Source organism: Clinocottus analis, unplaced genomic scaffold, assembly GCF_023055335.1.
Source record: "Clinocottus analis isolate CAN_PGR_092001 unplaced genomic scaffold, fCliAna1.0.p SCAF_17, whole genome shotgun sequence".
NCBI lineage: Eukaryota > Metazoa > Chordata > Actinopteri > Perciformes > Cottidae > Clinocottus > Clinocottus analis.
Genome location: NW_027175898.1, coordinates 3,373,350 through 3,392,683, shown reverse-complemented (window position 1 = coordinate 3,392,683; position 19,334 = coordinate 3,373,350). Strand labels below are relative to the sequence as shown.

Below are 19,334 nucleotides of genomic sequence, written 5' to 3'. Positions count from 1 at the left end.
AACACCGCAGCAATGGCTTCACCTGGAGTGTGAATGAGCGTTATGAATGCCCGCAAAATGAAAGATGGCTTTGGGACCTTCAGCAACCCCGAGCGGTTTGAGAACCAAGCCTTCGAGAGTTGATTCCCAGTTATATAGGCCTTACTGTCAAACCTTTCATAACCTCAGTGCATATTTTGCTTCAGTATTCCGCTCAGAAACATTGCTTAATGCATTTTTCAGGATAAACAGCAGAGATCACAGACAAACCTAACAATGCTGTACTGTGTTGGTGTACTGTTATCTGACAATTACAATTTCTCTGTTTAAGAAAATCGTTTGCAATATTGTACTAATGCATTTTATTTAGGGCTTGGCAAAGTTGAAATAATTAACTGATTAATTGCATGATTTTTCTGCAATTAACTGCGATTAATCGCTGTTAAAGGAGCCCGTCCACCAACACGGGCTACTAACTGGTTCGGTTAACGCTCCCTTGCTTAGTTGAAGGAACTTCTATGTCAAATGTAATATGTATATATTCAAATGTATATATATATATATATATATATATATATATATATATATAAAAACATTCTACTCATTAGTATGCGTAATCAAATGTAGCTCAAATTTATCCAGTGCTAAACACATTTATATATATATATATATATATATATATATATATATATATATATATATATATATATATGCGCAGAGTTATTGCACCGGTATTGCTCCTGACATATGTGACTTGTTCAGAGTGATCACCTGTGGAAACAAACTGTTTGTTTTTGTGTCCAGATGTTTAGCAGTGTTCTGTTATGTTAGTAACACAAAATAATATAATGCAAAGTGTACACAACCTGATCCAACTTCTCCCTCTCGGATGTCCATATATTTGTGTTGCACCTCTGCCCTCTTGTGGATGAATACAGGACAGGGTGCAATCTGAGGATTTTACCTGTACGTCTAAAAATAGAATGAGAGATTCTGGCTCAACTTCTCATCCATAGAAGGACATCTTCCTGGCTCACCTGCCTTAACCCTTCAGGGTCTCAGGCCTTTTTTCGCAAAGTTTACACAATTTCTTGAATACACACTTTAAAGGCACTTGCATATGTGATATACATCATGTGTTACATCTAACATCTCAGAGATGTATGTGTGTACTCTGTACTCTGTATGTATGTGTGTACTACTCTGTATGTACGTGTGTACTATGTACTCTGCATGTATGTGTACTATGTACTCTCTGTATGTGTGTACTATGCACTCTGTATGTATGTGTACTATGTACTCTCTATTTATGTATGTACTATGTATGTGTACTATGTACTATGTCCTCTCTATGTATGTGTGTACTATGTACTCTGTATGTATGTGTAGTATGTACTCTGTATGTATGTGTACTATGTACTCTCTATTTATGTATGTACTATGTATGTGTACTATGTACTCTCTATGTATGTGTGTATTATGTACACTGAACGTGTGTGTACTATGTACTCTGTATGTATGTATGTATGCATGTGTACTATGTAATCTGTATGTATGTATGTGTACTATGTACTCTGAATGTATGTGTACTATGTACTTTGAATGTATGTGTGTACTTTGTACTCTGAATGTATGTGTGTGCTATGTACTCTGAATGTGTGTGTGTACTATGTACTCTGAATGTATGTGTGTACTATGTACTCTGAATGTATGTGTGTACTATGTACTCTTTCCCAGCACATGCTCATGAGGAGCAAAGCAGAGCCGTCGTCACTAAAAGAAAACTTTTTTTTTACCTGGTTTTAGATGGATAGTGTGTTGTCTATATATTTTTACAGCGTAGGTGGGCGGGTGTGTCCTCAGGGATTTCCTGAGTATTCATTGGTAGTTTACACAAAATGTCGACCTGAATTGACAAATCTCAATTGAAAGGCGGAGCTGCACACAGACTGCATCGTGTCAGCTCCTTCACATGCACACAGACACACACAGAGCAGGAGGCCGGAAACTGCAGCGTTTGAAGGATCTTACAGCAGCGGATTTTTTTCTCTTGCGCCGTTTTTTCGCGAAAATATGAATAATTAAAAAAGGCTGTCAATCAATATCAGTCTATATGTTACTGGTTATGAGTAAATGAATATGACACGCAAAAAAAAAAAAAGTTTGAGGTCCGCCTCGGAAAAAAAGCAGGGGGATTGGATTTTAAAAGACAGAAATGAATTACAGTTTAACTTCATCCTACTTCCAGGCCGGTCTAAGTCATGGCCAGGTTACATCACAAAAATAGTGCCGCAATATGACACACATCTCATCATATGAATATCTGTGGGGGAGAATTTGCACATTCCTCCTGTGTTGGCAGAGAGTTTCTCCCCTACAGACATACGGGTTAGCCGAGTTGGAACTTGTTGTTGTACATGTGTCCCACCGCTCAGCCGATGCATAGTTGGATTTGCCCCAAGGAGCTGGTGAGGCCCTGATCGCTCTACAAGTTTACCATAATGTGTTCTCGGCTTGTTTGAGCTGCCAGTAATCAGAAGGACCTGATCATCGTTTAATGGTCGATTGGAGCAATAAATATTCAATGACGTGAATGACATTGGAAGCACAAAGCGTTCTAAAACCTGATTTGTATTTAATTTGCCGTGTTCAAGCTGATACTTTGTATGTGAAATCGGCAGTTGTTTGTTAAATCAGCCACCATTTTGTTCCAATCAGTTGTTTATAAATGTAAAATATGCGTTAAGACCTTGTAAATACCTTGAGTTTGATAAAGAATCCAGAACAGACAACAGAATCAAGTCTCATTTAGTTAAAACAAAAATCAACATGCATTTTTGATGCCGATGTGCATTTGTGGCCAATTGTGTAAGTGGGAATTTGGGTTTTGATATCACACCAGGATGTTAGGAGAATAACCTAAATTCCCAAACTCCCCTAAAGCTCTGGCCGTGTGTGTGTTGAACAGGAAAGAGGATAAAAGATGACATGCTCAGTGGGATGGCGCTGCTTCACGGCGCCTCCTCTGGACATCTGACCCAGGAGAGTTTCATCAGTCTCATCCTCCGCTTTCATAACGAAGGATGTGGACGTTCCTGCATTCTTTCATGTCTAGGTTATACGTCTCCATGATCGTTAAAGTTAGACTGGCAAACAAGAGCAAAATGGTACAGTGCTTCCTCCTTTAGATGTCATGCAATCCATCTCATCCACAGACAGGTAACCGAGTAAAACATGTTTCATGTTCTGACCTTTGTGGTTAATACCATTGCTTCATCAAAAGTCCATTTGCTTTTAATCATAATGTTGTGTATGGATCTAAATAAATGTGATATCTTTAAGCACACGGATGAATGAATGGTATTAGCCTAAAACTTTCATGGATTGATTTCCTCACACTGTGGCGAGCGAAACACTGTCTATTCTGTAACCTCCATGACCGTCACACCATAAAGATATCTGAGAGAGAATTTGCATATTGTCCTTGTGTCTGCAGAGGTTTCCTCCTCTCAAGACACGCAGGTTCGGCAAGTTGGAACTTGTGCATTGACCAAATGTCAAATGCTTTGCTGTACTCTTCATGAATAGGCTCTAATCATGTAGAGACAGCTTTTGTATGTCTCTAAGCCCCTTTCTTTGTCTGTCTTTGGTCTAACTGTCACTCATTACATTTCTGCCTGGATAATGCACTAGGCTGTGGGAAGGTTACCTGTTGCCTCAGGCATAAAAACTGGATTGTCTTCTTTTTTCTTTGCACTTCCACAGACACTCAAAGAGGTCCCTTTCCAGCTGAGAGGTAAGATTTAGATCTTCATATGCGAACAACACTTCAATCAGGTCGATTTACACTTTTGCATCTTGTGGTATTGTCCTAGTAAAAGGCCAATTTCTTGTTGTGTTATTGGCAATGTTACTTTTGAGACACTGAAAACGGTATTAGCTGCTTGCACTTCTTTACTTCTCATGGGTCATTTTGATATTTGTGGTCCAGGGTAAAGTAGACTATGGGTAATTTAAGCCTCAGTTTTAAATATCTTTTTATTTTTTGACTGCATCCACAGGTAATCTTGATCTCGTGTTTTAATCCAAATAAATATGGTTGCTTTAAACACAGAGATGAATGAATGGTAAAGACCTGAAGTGTAAATTGATTCCCTGTTTTTTATTTGGGAAGCATACTTCTACGACTAACAGTACTAGCAGGAGACGATGATGAAAAGGACAAAAGAAATAGTTTGTTTTTGCTTCCGTAAAGGGAAACTGAAGTCAGTGAAACAAACAGCTTGTGTTAATGTTGTGATCTATAATTTAAAGGAATGGGATGTAGTTTGTGACAAATTCCTATTTCAAAGGCTGGTTTGACAACAAGTTTGCCCGTCAGGAAAGTTATAATAGACGTAGGCTATTTCCTGCACAATATTTCATTTTGTGGTGTATGAATCACACTCATGTTTTTGGAAACATGAGTATCTTCAGAATCTGTAAACAGCAACAACAACAGTTCTTAACTATGTACAATTACAAAGTATTTTAACAACAAAGTTGTACAAATATGACCTTCCTATTGTAAATATAAGAACAGAAGAAAAAATAAAAGAAACATGCACTTTATTATCCCCTTGGGGAAATTCTTCTCTGCATTTAACCCATCCTTGATGAAGGAGCCCGGGGAGCAACCAGGGTCTGGGTGTCTTACTCAGAGACACTTCAACGTGTGAACTATGGAGGGACTGGGGATCGAACCGGGTACCATGCGGACCAGCACTCACCCCCCTGAGCGACAGCCGCCCCCAACGAGAGCATACTTAAACAGATCTGTGATCATAACTCCCAAGTCTACAACAACAACATGTTAGATATCGACAAAAACACAAATAATTCTGAGTGTTCTCGAGCACTTACACGCCCCGTAACTAAAACGACACAGCGACATCCATTCACGAGGACACGAGGAAGTCAAACTCCACATTCTGCAGTTTTTAGAGCAGGGCGCCGCAGCTGCTCTCCACCGGCAGCGTGGCCCAGGGCCTGATGGGAAACGCTTGGCTGTCGCACCGTCAAAGAGCTGATTGGCTCTTGCATGTGACAACAGACACCATGTTTTGTAGAAAATCCTTATTTTCTGTTTCGTTGGAATACTTAACGCTTGATTATTGTCTATCTGTCTCATGTTTAATCTAAAAACATATGTATATATATATATACATTTGTGTGGTTGATTTTAATAAAACTTATTTTTATAACACATCAAAATAAGCAGCAATGTCTTTCACAGGCAGATATAAAAAAAAGACAAAGGATGAAGGTACGGGTGATGTAATTCTGGTTGGGTCTTGATAGCCAGCAACTTATTATACAAACCAAAAAAATAGACTGGTAAGTTTAAGTTGCACGCAGTGAAAAATTGTGAAAATAAAAGCAAACAGATATGTGGAAAATAAACACCTAAACATAAACAGGCGTAATTATCTTAATAGTGCAACGTCTGCAATAAACCAGTTGCAGATAATCCAGAATGCTGCTGCCAGAATACTGACGAGGACAAACAGACAATCCCATCTCACCCTCACTCTCAGGTCTCTTCACTGGCCCCCCGTCGAGCAAAGGATCCTCTTTAAAATCCTCACCCTCACGTACAGAGCGCTACACGGTCAGACTCCATCATATGTGGCTCAACTACTTCGCCCTTATTCAACAGCCCGCAACCTCAGGTCCAACCAGTTGAATCTTCTGTCCGTCCCACACACTCGCTTTGTGGTCGTTTTCGTGGTGACCGAGCTTTTGAGGCAGTAGCTCATAAGCTTTGGAACAATTTACCTGTACAAATTTGGTTCGCTGATTCGGTGATGTCTTAAAAAATAACTAAAGACTTACCTGTTTACGCTGGCGTTGGTTTAAATACCTACAACCTGCTTTTATCTGTTTTTAGTTGTTTTTATTTGTTTTAATGTGTTTTTTTTGCCACTCCATCCTTTAATGTGTGTTTTACTGTGTTTTTTTTTATCTGTACAGCACTTTGTGACCTCTTTGTCTGTGAAATGCGCTCTACGAATAAAATTATCATTATGTGCAGAGAATAAAAGAATACAGTTATATTGAGGAAAATAGTACCTTGACCTCAAAAGCTTATAACGGCCCCAATCTATTATACATTTTATATGTAGAACTTAATTGAATTTTTATTTCAAGAGCGTCTTCCAAACACAAAGTGTCAGCTTTGTCAAGTGAATGAATCCTAAAACTGAAGCTTCTTTGCATGCAAATGAGTGTCTTTGCATATTTTTCCATACCGTGTCTTGGTTATGACTATGTGGTTGAATCTGCTGTTTGTGTCACCATATTTATGAAGGAAAAAGAGGAATCCAACAGGTATTTAGAAAGATGGATGTGTTAACTCAGTCTATAGTTTCACATAATCTAAAAAGCAAACTGTCTAAAAAAAATAAATAATCTCAAGGTAAACCTTTTCATGAAAAATTGTTTTTGATCTCCTTTTTCTAAACAGAGTTCCAACACCGCAGCAATGGCTTCACCTGGTGTGTGCATGAGCATTTTGAATGCCCGCAAAATGAAAGATGGTTTTGGGACCTTTACCAACCCCGAGCGGTTTAACAACCAAGACTTCGAGCAGCTGAAACAGTACTGTCAAATCAGACAGGTGAGGTACATCGACGAGATGTTCCCCCCCGACCGCAGGTCCATCGGCGAAGGGGTGCTGAGTCCTTCTGATCTGATGCGAGTGACGTGGAATCGACCAAGAGTGAGTGTTTCATTTAAATCCTTGTAAACGTTTAGCCAGCTTGTGTCATGCGCGAGCAACTGTTTCACATTTTATGCAAAATTAGATTATTGAAAGCTGCTCAGAGCCAAAAAGTATGATGTTGATTCTCAGTTACATATATATATATATATATATATATATATATATATATATATATATATATATATATATATATATATATAAGCAGTACTATCAAACCTTTCATATCACCATCAGTAAATCAATTGGTTCAGTATTTATGTGAGAAATATTGCTATATACAGTAGTCAAAGACATATATATAAGCAGTACTATCAAACCTTTCATATCACCATCAGTAAATCATTTGGTTCAGTATTGATGTGAGAAATATTGCTATATACAGTAGTCAAAGACAGGTGTGTCTTTGACTACAATGCTGTAGTGTATTGTTGTATAGTAATCTGACATTTAACAAGTGTTGTCAACAATTTCTCTGTTAAAGAAAATCGTTTCAAATCCATGTTTTGAAGTGGACGGGATCTCCAGGTTTGATTTTGGTCAAGGCATGCTTGGTAAGAAAATTGCTTAATTTCATAATTATGTTTAAATTGTTGTTCCGGCAAAGTCATTTTACAAGAACAGACAATTAAGGAGAGCAGAGAAGATATTGTGCTTTGTTCCTTATTCATTAACTCTGTTGTTATTATCAATGGTTTGTAATCTCTTACCTTCCTGCCAACTCAATGACCATTTTCCACACAGGAAACTGCTGGATTCTCTCGTCTATCGGAGCTCTGACTTTCCAAAGTGTGATCCTTAAGCAAGTTGTTCCTCCTGAGCAAAGATTTGATGAGGACTACTGTGGGATCTTCCACTTCAGGGTAAATCATTGTGAGAAGTGTTGGTCAAGAAGTAGGTTCTGCTAAATATCACATTTTAACATAAATCTCTATACATTTGACTTTCTCAACCACTCAGTTCTGGAGATTTGGAAAATGGGTGGACGTTGTCATTGATGATAAGCTACCAACAATTGATGGCAATCTAATCTTCGTTCATTCCAAAAACCCGACTGAGTTCTGGCCTGCTTTGCTGGAGAAAGCCTACGCCAAGTATGAAAAAACAATGGCTTGGGTCATGAAATACTTTTTCACATCGTGATATTGGCCTTTTTGGAGCATTTGTGAAAGTAATTTCACTCCCAATTGTTTTCAGGGTGTGTGGTTCCTACTCGGACATGAATGCGGGAACCCCTGCTGAGGCTTTGGTGGACTTCACCGGTGGGGTTCACATCTGTATTGATCTGAAAGAACCTCCCAAAGACCTCTGGGAAATGATGTGTAGAGCCGGCCAGTCCAAGTCACTGATGGGCTGTGGTACACCGCAGGGGGTAAGCACCCACGTTCCACACAAAACCACGCTGGTTCTTCTTGATGTGCTGACACGTTTCATGAAAACATCCTAAGGCTGAGATGATCTGAGCCAAAGTACATGAGTACATGGTAATACGCGTTGCATTGCAGAATAGCAGCCTCAATCTTTGCTGTTTGACAGATGGATGTTCGATGTCATGGCCTTTCTGGCTACCAATGTTTTTACTTGTTATGTAACTTACATACTCAGTGCTGAGCATGCCTTAAAGGTACAGACTCACAATAGGGAGGGAGACATCCTGCTGCTTCAAAGGTTAGCATTATTATTTGTAAGGCAAGTATGATAAGGGAAAATAAAGGGAAATTCCACCATAACACTTTAGTGTGCTAAGAAAGCAGAGATGCATGCTGTTCGAGGTCACAGTCATTGTTGATTTTAATGGTCCAAACTGACCCCCAAATGGCTCCTCAGAATCTCACTGGTTTAAGCCTGGTCTGCTAAATTTTGTGAATTGAGCACTGGCATGATTTCATAATAGTTGCCACTCCTTTCATGAACGGTGAGAGAAACAGGTTCTTCAAGTGACCGTTGTTGTGGTAAAGTTTGCAAATTGGAAAACATTAATGTCCAAGGAGGGAACATAATATGAGTCATCATTTCAGGCTGAGACTTGCATGATTTAAAATATGCTCTAATATGTTTTTAGGTGGCATTACTGTTTACGTTGCATTGATGAGCCTTTAAATCCCCTTTTGTATTGAGCCTGTCTAATATAATAACTACCAAGAAGATGTTTTCTCTCTTACTCATGCTGATGCTTATAAAAGAGTTTAATATATTTTAGAATCTTAGCTACATTTATAATATTTGATATTTAGCTGCTGTTGCCAACTTTGTGATCATTTATTTCATGGTTCAGGAAAAGTATGTTGCACACGACAACCTGCAATGATAACATACACATATCTACATCTTGTAGGAGACATCTGCCAACACTGTGCTACCAAATGGAATCGTCCAAGGCCATGCCTACGCAGTCACGGGAGTGAAGACGGTGAACATGTTTTAAATGCACTATATACACATTTTACCCAATTCTAGCAGTCAGGATGTTAAGCTTGAAGCTTACGTTTTTAATTCATAGAGTTTTTGGGTAATAAAGTCCTTTCGTTCGCCTCTACTTTATATCGTGTAATAACAATTGTGTTTTCTCTGGTAATTGCCGGTAAGACGCTGAGCCAAGGGCAACAGGTAAACCTGGTGCGTTTGTGGAACCCCTGGGGCGAAGGAGAGTGGAAAGGAGACTGGAGTGATACGTAAGAACGAGCCAGAGTACAGTGACTGTTTCACACAGAGAAAAGCCTCTGATTTGCTACCTCAGAAGATAGATCACAGAAACAATTTTTCACTGACAATATTGTACATTTTGGGATGTGTTTCTGCTTCATGATGATAAGCTGTACAGTGGTAGAAACATGTTTTGTAATTCATTTGTAAAGAGGTTGAGGACATTTTGCACAGAATCACGAGAAGCCTTTTTGTAGTTGTCTGATAATACCTTTCTCATTATTTTAAACTGGTTGTGCCAGTTAAAAGCACCACTTTTTGGCAGATATTCTACATCCATACAGTACAGTGGCATTCCTTTTCAAATGAGCTAAATTAACAATATTTAAAGTATCTTAGCTTTTTAACTTTAAACAAATTATTACTAGTCCAAGCTCAGCAAAATGATGTATAAAGTTGGTGCTGGTGTCTCATCCAAGTCATTATACTAGATTTTTGCTGTGCACATTTTGAAGCATAATCCCATCAGGTATGTGTGGTTTTATGATAGCGTGCCAGTGCAAAACCTGCTAACAGCGTTTGGAACCGCGCCATGAGAAATCTTCAGCTGTCTCGTCTTCAAGTTATGACAATTTTAGGTCTTGTCAGGTCATGTTTTGATGGACTGGAAATGCAGCTTGATGACATTTATCCAGCGGCATATCCGTTAGCTTTTTCAACTTAATGTCATAATGGCTTGGATACTATGGCTCAATGCCAATCTCCACCGTTACGGACTCACGGACTTTGAGGCTCGCTCCCGCGAAGTCCGAACGGTTTAGGGGTTTCCCATTGTCAAATCATTGAGTGCTCGAGGGCTCTCTGGCAGTCATTTTGAGCCCTTTATGAACCCTTTCCGTAAGTCAGCATTAGATACCGACTTTGCCTAAGGGAATTACCCACAGTTCATAGTAATGTGACATTAAACATGCAGTGCAATGGAAGAATGGACACGTAAAAAAAAAGTAAGCAAAGAGGCACCAAGCCTCCCCGTGCCTATTCTCGGACAACAAAAAATAGAACAGTTTTTTAAACGTTTCCTTAATTATCTCCGCAACCATATGGTTGTTTAACTTTGCTACAATACTGTAACGAAAAAGAATTTTAGTAACCATTAAGTTTTAGTACTTATGTAAATTTGCCGTTACATTTCACTAAACCCTTAATACGTTGGATTTAGCCGGCTTTGAAGGCCCACCACTGCACTTACATACATAGCTCCTAAAAGGCTGATTGATGGAATAAAATTAAAGAATCAATATAGAATAGGCTGTGATACGCTGGCAAGTAATGCCTGGTATGTTTCAATGTATGTTGTATCTTCCATTAATTAACAACTTCACAGTTTAATTTCGTTAGACCTTATCTGTTTTGTTTTGTTCAAACTCAATTCTACAATATTTACCAGCTTTATACTTAGAAAAATGTCTGGTTTTCAAACACAAGCTGAAATACCTTTGCTCCTATAAATGTATCGCACTACACCAAGATTTGATCAAGTGTTGAATCTGGTCTACACCAGCTGTCCTCACCCGTGTGCTTTTGGCCCTGAGATTGTGGCCCCTTTTGGAAAAGTTGGTTCTCATTTAAACAATATTGTCTCTCCTCTTTCTTCCCTGACAACTTGCATCTCGAGGTCGATGTTATGGAATACTGTGAGTCCTGAAGATCGTGAGATGTGCCTTAAAAAGAGGGATGATGGGGAGTTTTGGTAAGTATGTTAATATCTAAATTTGGCCACAGACATTCTTAAAATTCCAAGTCCAAAATGTTTTGACATACTTAAACAAATAGAAAGCAGCAACTGACACATTTTTTATTTGTTTTCTTAACATGATAAAACTTGGCTTATACTTTATAATTAAAAGGGAATTAAAAACTAATTTGTGCTTTGAAACTACAGTTTTACATATAAAAAGTACAGTGTAAGTATGTACATACAGTATACTGATTAAAGTGTATCATATTGTTTTTATGTAAGGACATGTGTGGCCAAGAGAATCAATATAATGTAATCCCCATTTACATTGCAATTTAGTATAACTTGAGATTGTTTTTTGTGTTATCTAAATGAATCCCTGATGTCAACAGGATGCCGCTGGAGGACTTCTGTAGGTTTTACTCAGATCTTGACATCTGCTGCATGTGTCCTGAATTCCTTGATGAGAACTCTTCATGCCACTGGAAGACCGCTTTCTATGAAGGCCGATGGGTTGCAGGAACAACTGCTGGAGGATGCATGAATGATTTGGGTAACTCCAGGATAATTGGTGCAAAACTGTCCCCTCAAAAGCAGTATGGAGACTGGAGCGTGCAATATGAAAATATATAGATTGTCATTGAGAGAAAAACTTGAAAATTAAAAAAAACCCACACACAATGCTACATAATTCTTTATATCCATCCATCATTTCTGTCAGTTAATGTCATTGATAAATAGACAAATTGGGTTTAATTCTTTTAAAATGATTAAGAGATTCTTCCGACTGAGCAAAATGGTAGAACGCTAAAATGTTTCTCTCTTTGCCTTCTAGACAGTTTCTGCACTAATCCTCAGTATCGTGTCAAGATTGATGAATTACTCAGTGGATGTTCTTCGAAAAAGGTGGAGAAAAACATGCTGGTGTCTCTCATGCAAAAGCCTGACAAGAGAAACAGACGCCTGGTCAAAAACCTCCACATTGGATTCTATGTATTTGAGGTAAATATTACTCTTCATCGTTCTTCTCACAGTGCGACGACTACTATATATAATGCATACACATGGCAGGTGACTGTTGAAAGTACTCACATTAACTTAAAGCGAACATGTAGCTTGTGTCGGCTCAGTCACCACTGTGTCATTGTTGTAAACGAATATCAGGGCTAAATCAGAAAGTTATCATTTACATTTGTGTGGCTTATGGCAATAAAGATGCAATAAAACCTCATGAAACATCTGTTCTCTAAGTCATTTTGAATGCAGCTTATTACAAGTCTCCAGTATTCACACATTTTGGTCCTTAACAAAAACTTTATTTTCTTCTGATTTTTTTCTCAGGTGACTGAAGAAGTAAGTAACATTTTCAGTCCAAACACAATACATGACAGAATACATTATGCTGCTATGATATGAACTAAAACATGTATCTGTTACAGTTCAAGACGCAGAGGGGGAAGTTCTCAGCCTCTTTCTTCAGCAGGAACAGACCTGTTGCCCAAACAAAAACCTACCTGAATGGGCGCGAGGTGATGGAGTTGCTGATGCTGAAGCCTGGCGAATACCTGATTGTGCCGACAACCTTCAAGCCCAATGAGACGGCCTCCTTCATCCTGACCATCGTCTCCAAGGCAGAGACCCACGTCCAGTAAGTCCATCACAAATTAATCTTTAAAAAAGCTTGTACAGTTACTCTATATGACAAACACACACATATTTAAAAAAAACAAAAAAAACAAGACTCATAACTTCATCATTCCTTCATTCCAACTTTCAATTTAAAATGTAAAAAAGGAATATCTAATACTACTCAAGTCATGTCCTGAAGTCTCTCTCTTTTTCCTCTTAGTGAGAATTCTGGAGGCCATGACCATGCACATGAAGAAGAAGAAGAGGTGTGCAATAGTTTTAAATATATAGAAAATGGTGGTATCATATTGGTATCGCTGTAGTGTTTCATGCTGGTTACTGTGTTGATTGCATCAATAGAATATGACTCAAACATAATAAACAGCGCAGTAATTCATGTAGAGCTGAAAACACTTCATCTTTTGCAGCCCATGAAATTTGAGAACAGCGAAGACGATGAAAAGAAGAGAACCTTGTTCCGTCAGTACTCAGACAAGGTAATTTGTGTCTTAAAGCAATAATTCAACATTCTTCTGTAAAATAAGCAGCTCGCCTTGATGCATTATCCGCTGATGTAGACCTTAAAGAGTTATTGATCCTAATCCCAAAATGTTTGTACTGTATTGTTCTATATTTGAAGCAACCAAATGTGAGCCAAATATGACTCTTTCCTTGTTTTCCTTTCATTTCCAGTATGAAGAAGTGGACGCTGAGCTGCTGCAGAAGCTTCTGAATGAACGCGTCCTGAAAGGTTTGGACTGTAAAACTCTAAGCGTATAGGGCAACATATAAGCCAACAACATTACCAAGTAATCTTGTATCATACTGCTGTATCGCAAATTAAGTGTCTTGTTGTATTTCTTTTTTTTCTTCTTCATTTAGGAGACTTGAAATCTGGGGGCTTCAGCATTGATGCCTGTCGCAGCATGGTCGCTCTGATGGACGTATCCTCTCATGTCACGTTCATTATGAATCGGTGTCCTGTTCTTTTCTCCATCGCAGCTGTCAAGTTTGCTGGAGGAGGAATTTCTCACAGTCAATGTAATAGCATTGGACACATATGTAATGCACATGTCAAAACCAGTGGCGGGCCGCGCATTTCTACCTCGGCCTTCATTAACGGAAAATGCATGTTGTCCACATCAATAAGAACAAATTCATAAGAACCAGTCACATTTAGTTATTATAACAAAACATGACAAAACAATCCAACAAAACTGCACACTCAGGAGCACGAGCCACGATCAGAAGAAACAATATTAACTATACATTAAAACAACACCACAGGCAGATTAACACAACGCGACTGCAGATGTAAAAACACAAAAAGCAGTTCACTCGCCAAATACTGTTCACTTAAAGACAAAGTCCAACCTTTTCTCCTTCTTAACAAACAGTTCAATGACGCGGTTGTACTTTTTATCGGTGCGCTTCAGTTCCAGTAGCAGGTCCTTCTCGATGGCCATGGACTAGTGATGACAGTCGAGTCTCCCAGTAGCATTTTTAGAATAAGTTTCCATGTGTTTTAGGGCTGGAAATGTTACAGCGGCAGTCGATATTGGGATCGTCACCGTCAAACATGTTCGTAACCTTCTGTGAGGAAGGCGTTCTCTTATGTTTCCTCTTTTTTCTTTTCTGGGTTTGAGGAGGCTGGCATCCAAAACGGTGCATTACCGCCACCCACTGTCCTGACTTGTGAACCAGTGATATTCACTTATCCCCCCCCCCCCCCTCAACCTCTAATAAAAGGGGAGAAAAATAAAATAAAAATAATAATAAAATAAATAAACATAAATTAACATAGGAAGGGAGCCCTGTCACCTTCGGTGCACTAAATTCTTCCATTCAACCTTGTCTCCTTCAAACACTGCAGCACCTCTCTTATGTTTCTGCCTAAACTCTTCTTACTAATACTGAGTTCTGCTCGCTAGCTTTCTGTTGACAAAAGCCCACTGACCAATCACAGTGCATGTTAATACGGATGTACTTCCAGGCCAACTGAAATCTGATTGGATAAAAACTCTCTTTAAAAAAGTTGCAGGAGAAGCAGCACCGCAGGCTGGAAGCAGAGCAACAGAGGAAGACATGAGCTGTGAGAGAATATAGGAATATAAGCTAATAGGGAAAAATAATGATAATTTGTAATTTGTGTATTTGTGAAAACAAATGAAATTATAAAATAGCTATAACTTTGTGATTCTTTTGAGGCCAGCAGAGAAGGCTTAGCTGGCCCTGATGGCCCACAAACCTGCCTGCCCTTTTGGTGTAATAGATGGAAACTGTCAGCTTTAGACATGAAACAACAAGTGCGCCTTTAATATCTTAATTTTGGGTCAGACATCCATTACCGGCAAACTGAATGGTGAAGAATTTGTTCGTCTGTGGAAGAAGGTCGCCATGTACAAGGTAAAAAAAAGGCCAAGTGAATGTTTAATCAATTCATAATAAAACAAAGATGACTGGACATTTAGTAATTACGTACGTCACTGTATGAGCTGACTCATTTAACTCTCAAAGCAGCAGTATGCCGTGTTCACCAAAAGAGTTGCAAGATATTTGCGCAAGTTGATTAAATGTAAAGTCAATGCACAGATGCGAATGGTCGCGAAAAAAGCTTTGCGAAAATTTGCTGTTTTTGCTTTTCCGCTTTGCAACTGTTGTGGTATTAACGCACCATTAGGCTGTGTCCTGTGTTAAAGTTCAGAGGCTTTTTGTTTTCTTGCTGTGAAGTGGTCAGACTTTCACGTGACTAACTGTCTTCTCCTTCACCAGGACATTTTCTTCCGTTCTGATGTATCACAGACGGGAACACTGTCCCTGAGTGAGCTGAGGAACGCCATCATGGCTTCAGGTAGACAATCAGCTACTTCCATTTGTCTACGACAGACAGAACAAAACCATCAAGGGATTGTTCCTTAAATCTTACAAATTAAATTCTCGCCGATGTAAATAGTTCCTTTTGCTTAGCTTTAATCTGTTTCTTTTCTTCTTCTTTTATACCAAACAGTTGGCAGATAATGTAATGTGTACACACACATAACAACAGTAACCAAGAATACACACATTTCACAATAATAAGTGTTCATAAAGAGTGGTATCATGATAATGTATGGCCTTCCATGCATGTTAGCACTGGCTGTGCATGAACAAAAACATTTAACACATTACTTTAGCTGTGCTAGTTAGTGACCACAACAGTCTAGAAGTTATATATTTATATCACTAATGCTAATCATGCCACAACAACCCACACAGTGCAGCTGGTTACATCTATATAAGGATGGTGCAAAGACTTTTTGTACAGGGTGTAAGTCTTCGAGCTGCAATGTATTAAATGTATTTTAAGGTATCACATTTTATTTTGCTGTGAAATACAGCAGGAATCTTAAAAGAAGAATTAGTAAAGTTTGGGAAGGAGTTGTGTCCATATTCACAGTTTCTGACTCCTAAAGGGAAATTAAAGTACATGAATGTTAGGCAACAATATAAATACTGAAAAGTATTTCAAAAATGCAATCCTCTGTTTCATGTTTGACCAACACTGATGATGAAAATGTATTTACTTGTATTTTCACTTGTAGTAGAAAAAGCACAGCTGTTTCTCATCGCACTGACCCAGCTACCATGTATCCCAGCTGCATGACATGGACAATAATCCTCAGATTAATCATTAATGAAAACAATAATTTGTTGATGCCCAAATATAAAATACAACTTTTGCCCTCTGTATGTTGGTCAGGAACGAGGATGAACGATGACATTCTGAATTTGATGGCCGTGCGCTACGGAGCCTCTGGACAAATAACGCTGGAGAGCTTCATCAGTCTGGTCCTTCGCTTCGACAGCATGAACCGTAAGTACATTTGGGCAGCTGATGACATCACCAAATTCAACATTCAACATTTCCTCAACATGTTATCCTTTACTTTGAGTATCTTTTTTTCGGTGTGATCAGCAAACCATTTTAGCTCATTTTGAATGTGTAGATGTGTAGAAAGAACGGCAGAATAAAATGTCCCCCCTCCCAACAACAAATAGAAAAGCACCACAAATAAGAAACTATTTAAATCTCTGCAACATCTAACAACTTAAACCCCAAAATAGTTTAGACTTGTCCTCGCATTAAGGCAGCTCAACAAATCAAGAAATTGCAGTTGAAAGGTGAGGGATCTGCACCTGAGGAGTGAAGTATCAGGTGGGTTTGGGCCACATTTACATTCATTGTCATGTGAACGAAGACAACGTAGACAAAGTAGACAAAGTATGGAGATACTGTGAGGATGTCTACAGCGCCACCATGAGGTTCATGTTTGTAGTTTAAAGGGATTTTTTTGTTTTAATTGCTGGACTATAGGTGCTGAAAATATTGATATTGTAAGCTTGTTAGCATGTTGATGTTAACATAAACTGCCTTCTGTGGTCTTGACGCCCACTAATATATAATTGTTTGTCTTTCTCAATAGAAATCTTCAAGCAGTTGTCCGATGGAAGGAATTTGACTCTCCTCAAATCAGAGGTACGCAAAGAAACCAGAAGGATTTTGTTTTGCTCATTTAATTATTTTTTTTTTTACCATTTTAACATGTGCACTGACGTTGATTTGTTGAAAAAATTAACATATTGTATTGGAAAAAGAAGTCTATGTTTCATATCATTTGCCAAATGTGTCGTACTAGAAAATAAGTAATTCTTGGACTTCAAATGTATTTCCTGTGATGAAATGATCTTGCGTTTGACCAGTGCAATAATAATCTATTCCTCCTTAATTTGCAGTGGCTGTACCTTTCGATGTACACCTAATCTGAGAGAGAAGATGAACTGCAGCAGATAATGTGAAAGAAGATAAATACATAAGACGTTCTTTTGCAAATTAGCTTTCTACGTGGTATGAAATAAAAGGGAACTAACTCTGCTAATGTTGGTGGTATATGCAATTTCCCCTGGGATAAAGTTTGACTGTATTTTATAATCCCAACCTGTGAGAGGCATCAACGTGTCTTAAATATAACCTTCACATTTTTAAGACCTCTCTCTGATTTACTGGGTTACTGCATTTTCTAGATTGTAAAGTGGGCTTTTCCCCCCTTTTTTGCTACATTAACATTTGTCAGTCCACCATTAATATTAGCACAACAATTTCATGGATTTTGATTTGATTTTTGTTACATATATCCATGGTGCCTGGAGAATACTGACTTTGATGATCCCCTGACTGTTGTGTTTCTAATGGTATGTCTCCATGTTGAAAAAAACGCATTTACGGATCCATTCACAAAGAAATACAGTGTGCTGCACAAATAAATCCACACAAATCCACAAACAAATAGCAAAATCAACACACAAATACATACAAATGGAGAAATATATTTGTATTTTTACGTTTATATAAAAATCATTGGAATGTATTTGTAAATCCTTCTGTGTGCATTTGTAAATCAAATATATTTGTGAATTGTTCTGTGCGCATTTGTGAATCTTTCTGTGTGCATTTGTCATCATTGAGACTGATCCAACCCCATATTATTTGTTACACATATACATGGGATAGGAGGAAACTGACTTTGGTGATCCCCCGATTCTTTCTTTAGATCCACCTGGAAGATAAATGGTGTGTTTATGAATGATGTTTCCTAACAACTGTTGGATTGAATGCTATAACATTCAGGTCACACATGCATGTTCCCATCAGGAGGAATTGTAGTCACTTTTCTGCTCCCACAAATGTTCATCTGGCCTCATGCTGTTGTACAATGTGTTGTCCAATACAATAACAAATAAAAAACATTTATTAATGAAGTCATTTTCTTGCATTTTCCTATGGGTGTCCTGTAACACAAGTGATCAGTGCCTCTGTGCAAGGCCCTGCGGTGTTTATGCAACTAAACGTTTTGGTTGCTGACATTAGCATTTAGCTCAAAACACCACTGTGTCTAAGTAGCGCCTCAAACAGCTGCTAGCGTAGATGTAGACAGTTAAATCTATCAGATACTTTTCTTCAGTGGTGTAGTGACCGTATTGCCTGTTCTACTTGGCTGCTCACTTGTTTGTTCTGACGCATTTAATTGAACACAACGTCCAGTGGTCAAGTCCATTATGTTTAATCTTACCAAAAAACCCAAATAATAACCTCATCGGTAGAACTAAATTGCCACTACTAAAATCATAAAATAAACCAAAAACCATGTTCCTTTTCTGTTACAGCACTGTCCCAAACAACACTCCCATGAAATTGTCAAAAACTGTTTGCATTCCTGCCCCAACGCCTCTCCTGATGATGTAGGCCAGACCGTAGCAGTCGGCCTTGCGCCCCCAGTGGTGGGAGGTCCAACATACCCAAAACGTGCAAATGGCTCTTACAAATGGGATTCTATAATGTAATCAGTGGGTTTATGCATTTTAGGTGGATGTTTTAAGAAGGAATAGACAAATCATTTTGTATTTTACAAAAGAAATACATTATCCAAAAAACCCCTTGAATTTTACACATTGATTATGCTAAACAACCTTTTTAAAATGGTGCATCGTTAGAGATATGTCAGTACTAAAACATGTTTTGTTTTTTCCAAACTTAACAAGACATGAAAC

General features: G+C 38.4%; 1 protein-coding gene across 1 annotated transcript; it reads left to right on the top strand.

Moving 5' to 3' along the window:
• The first annotated feature begins 6,502 nt into the window (after nucleotides 1-6,502).
• LOC137788033 (calpain-1 catalytic subunit-like) lies at nucleotides 6,503-17,647 on the top strand. The gene is made up of 21 exons (XM_068580836.1): nucleotides 6,503-6,739; nucleotides 7,224-7,293; nucleotides 7,484-7,602; nucleotides 7,700-7,833; nucleotides 7,937-8,111; nucleotides 9,075-9,149; nucleotides 9,326-9,411; nucleotides 11,058-11,132; nucleotides 11,513-11,673; nucleotides 11,956-12,122; nucleotides 12,462-12,473; nucleotides 12,560-12,768; nucleotides 12,970-13,015; nucleotides 13,178-13,246; nucleotides 13,443-13,500; nucleotides 13,632-13,693; nucleotides 15,087-15,155; nucleotides 15,522-15,600; nucleotides 16,489-16,602; nucleotides 17,213-17,265; nucleotides 17,523-17,647. Exons 1-21 carry the CDS (start codon nucleotides 6,503-6,505, stop codon nucleotides 17,547-17,549), a joined length of 2,097 nt encoding a protein of 698 aa, XP_068436937.1. The 3' UTR covers nucleotides 17,550-17,647.
• Nucleotides 17,648-19,334: the final 1,687 nt, after the last annotated feature.

Bases quoted from the DNA above. Each gene is read 5' to 3' on its own strand.
- LOC137788033 (XM_068580836.1), top strand. From the start codon at position 6,503: ATGGCTTCACCTGGTGTGTGCATGAGCATTTTGAATGCCCGCAAAATG. The intron at 9,150-9,325 runs GTGAACATGTTT...ATTGCCGGTAAG, and splicing joins CAGTCACGGGAGTGAAGACG to ACGCTGAGCCAAGGGCAACA. The intron at 13,016-13,177 runs GTGTGCAATAGT...CATCTTTTGCAG, and splicing joins CACATGAAGAAGAAGAAGAG to CCCATGAAATTTGAGAACAG.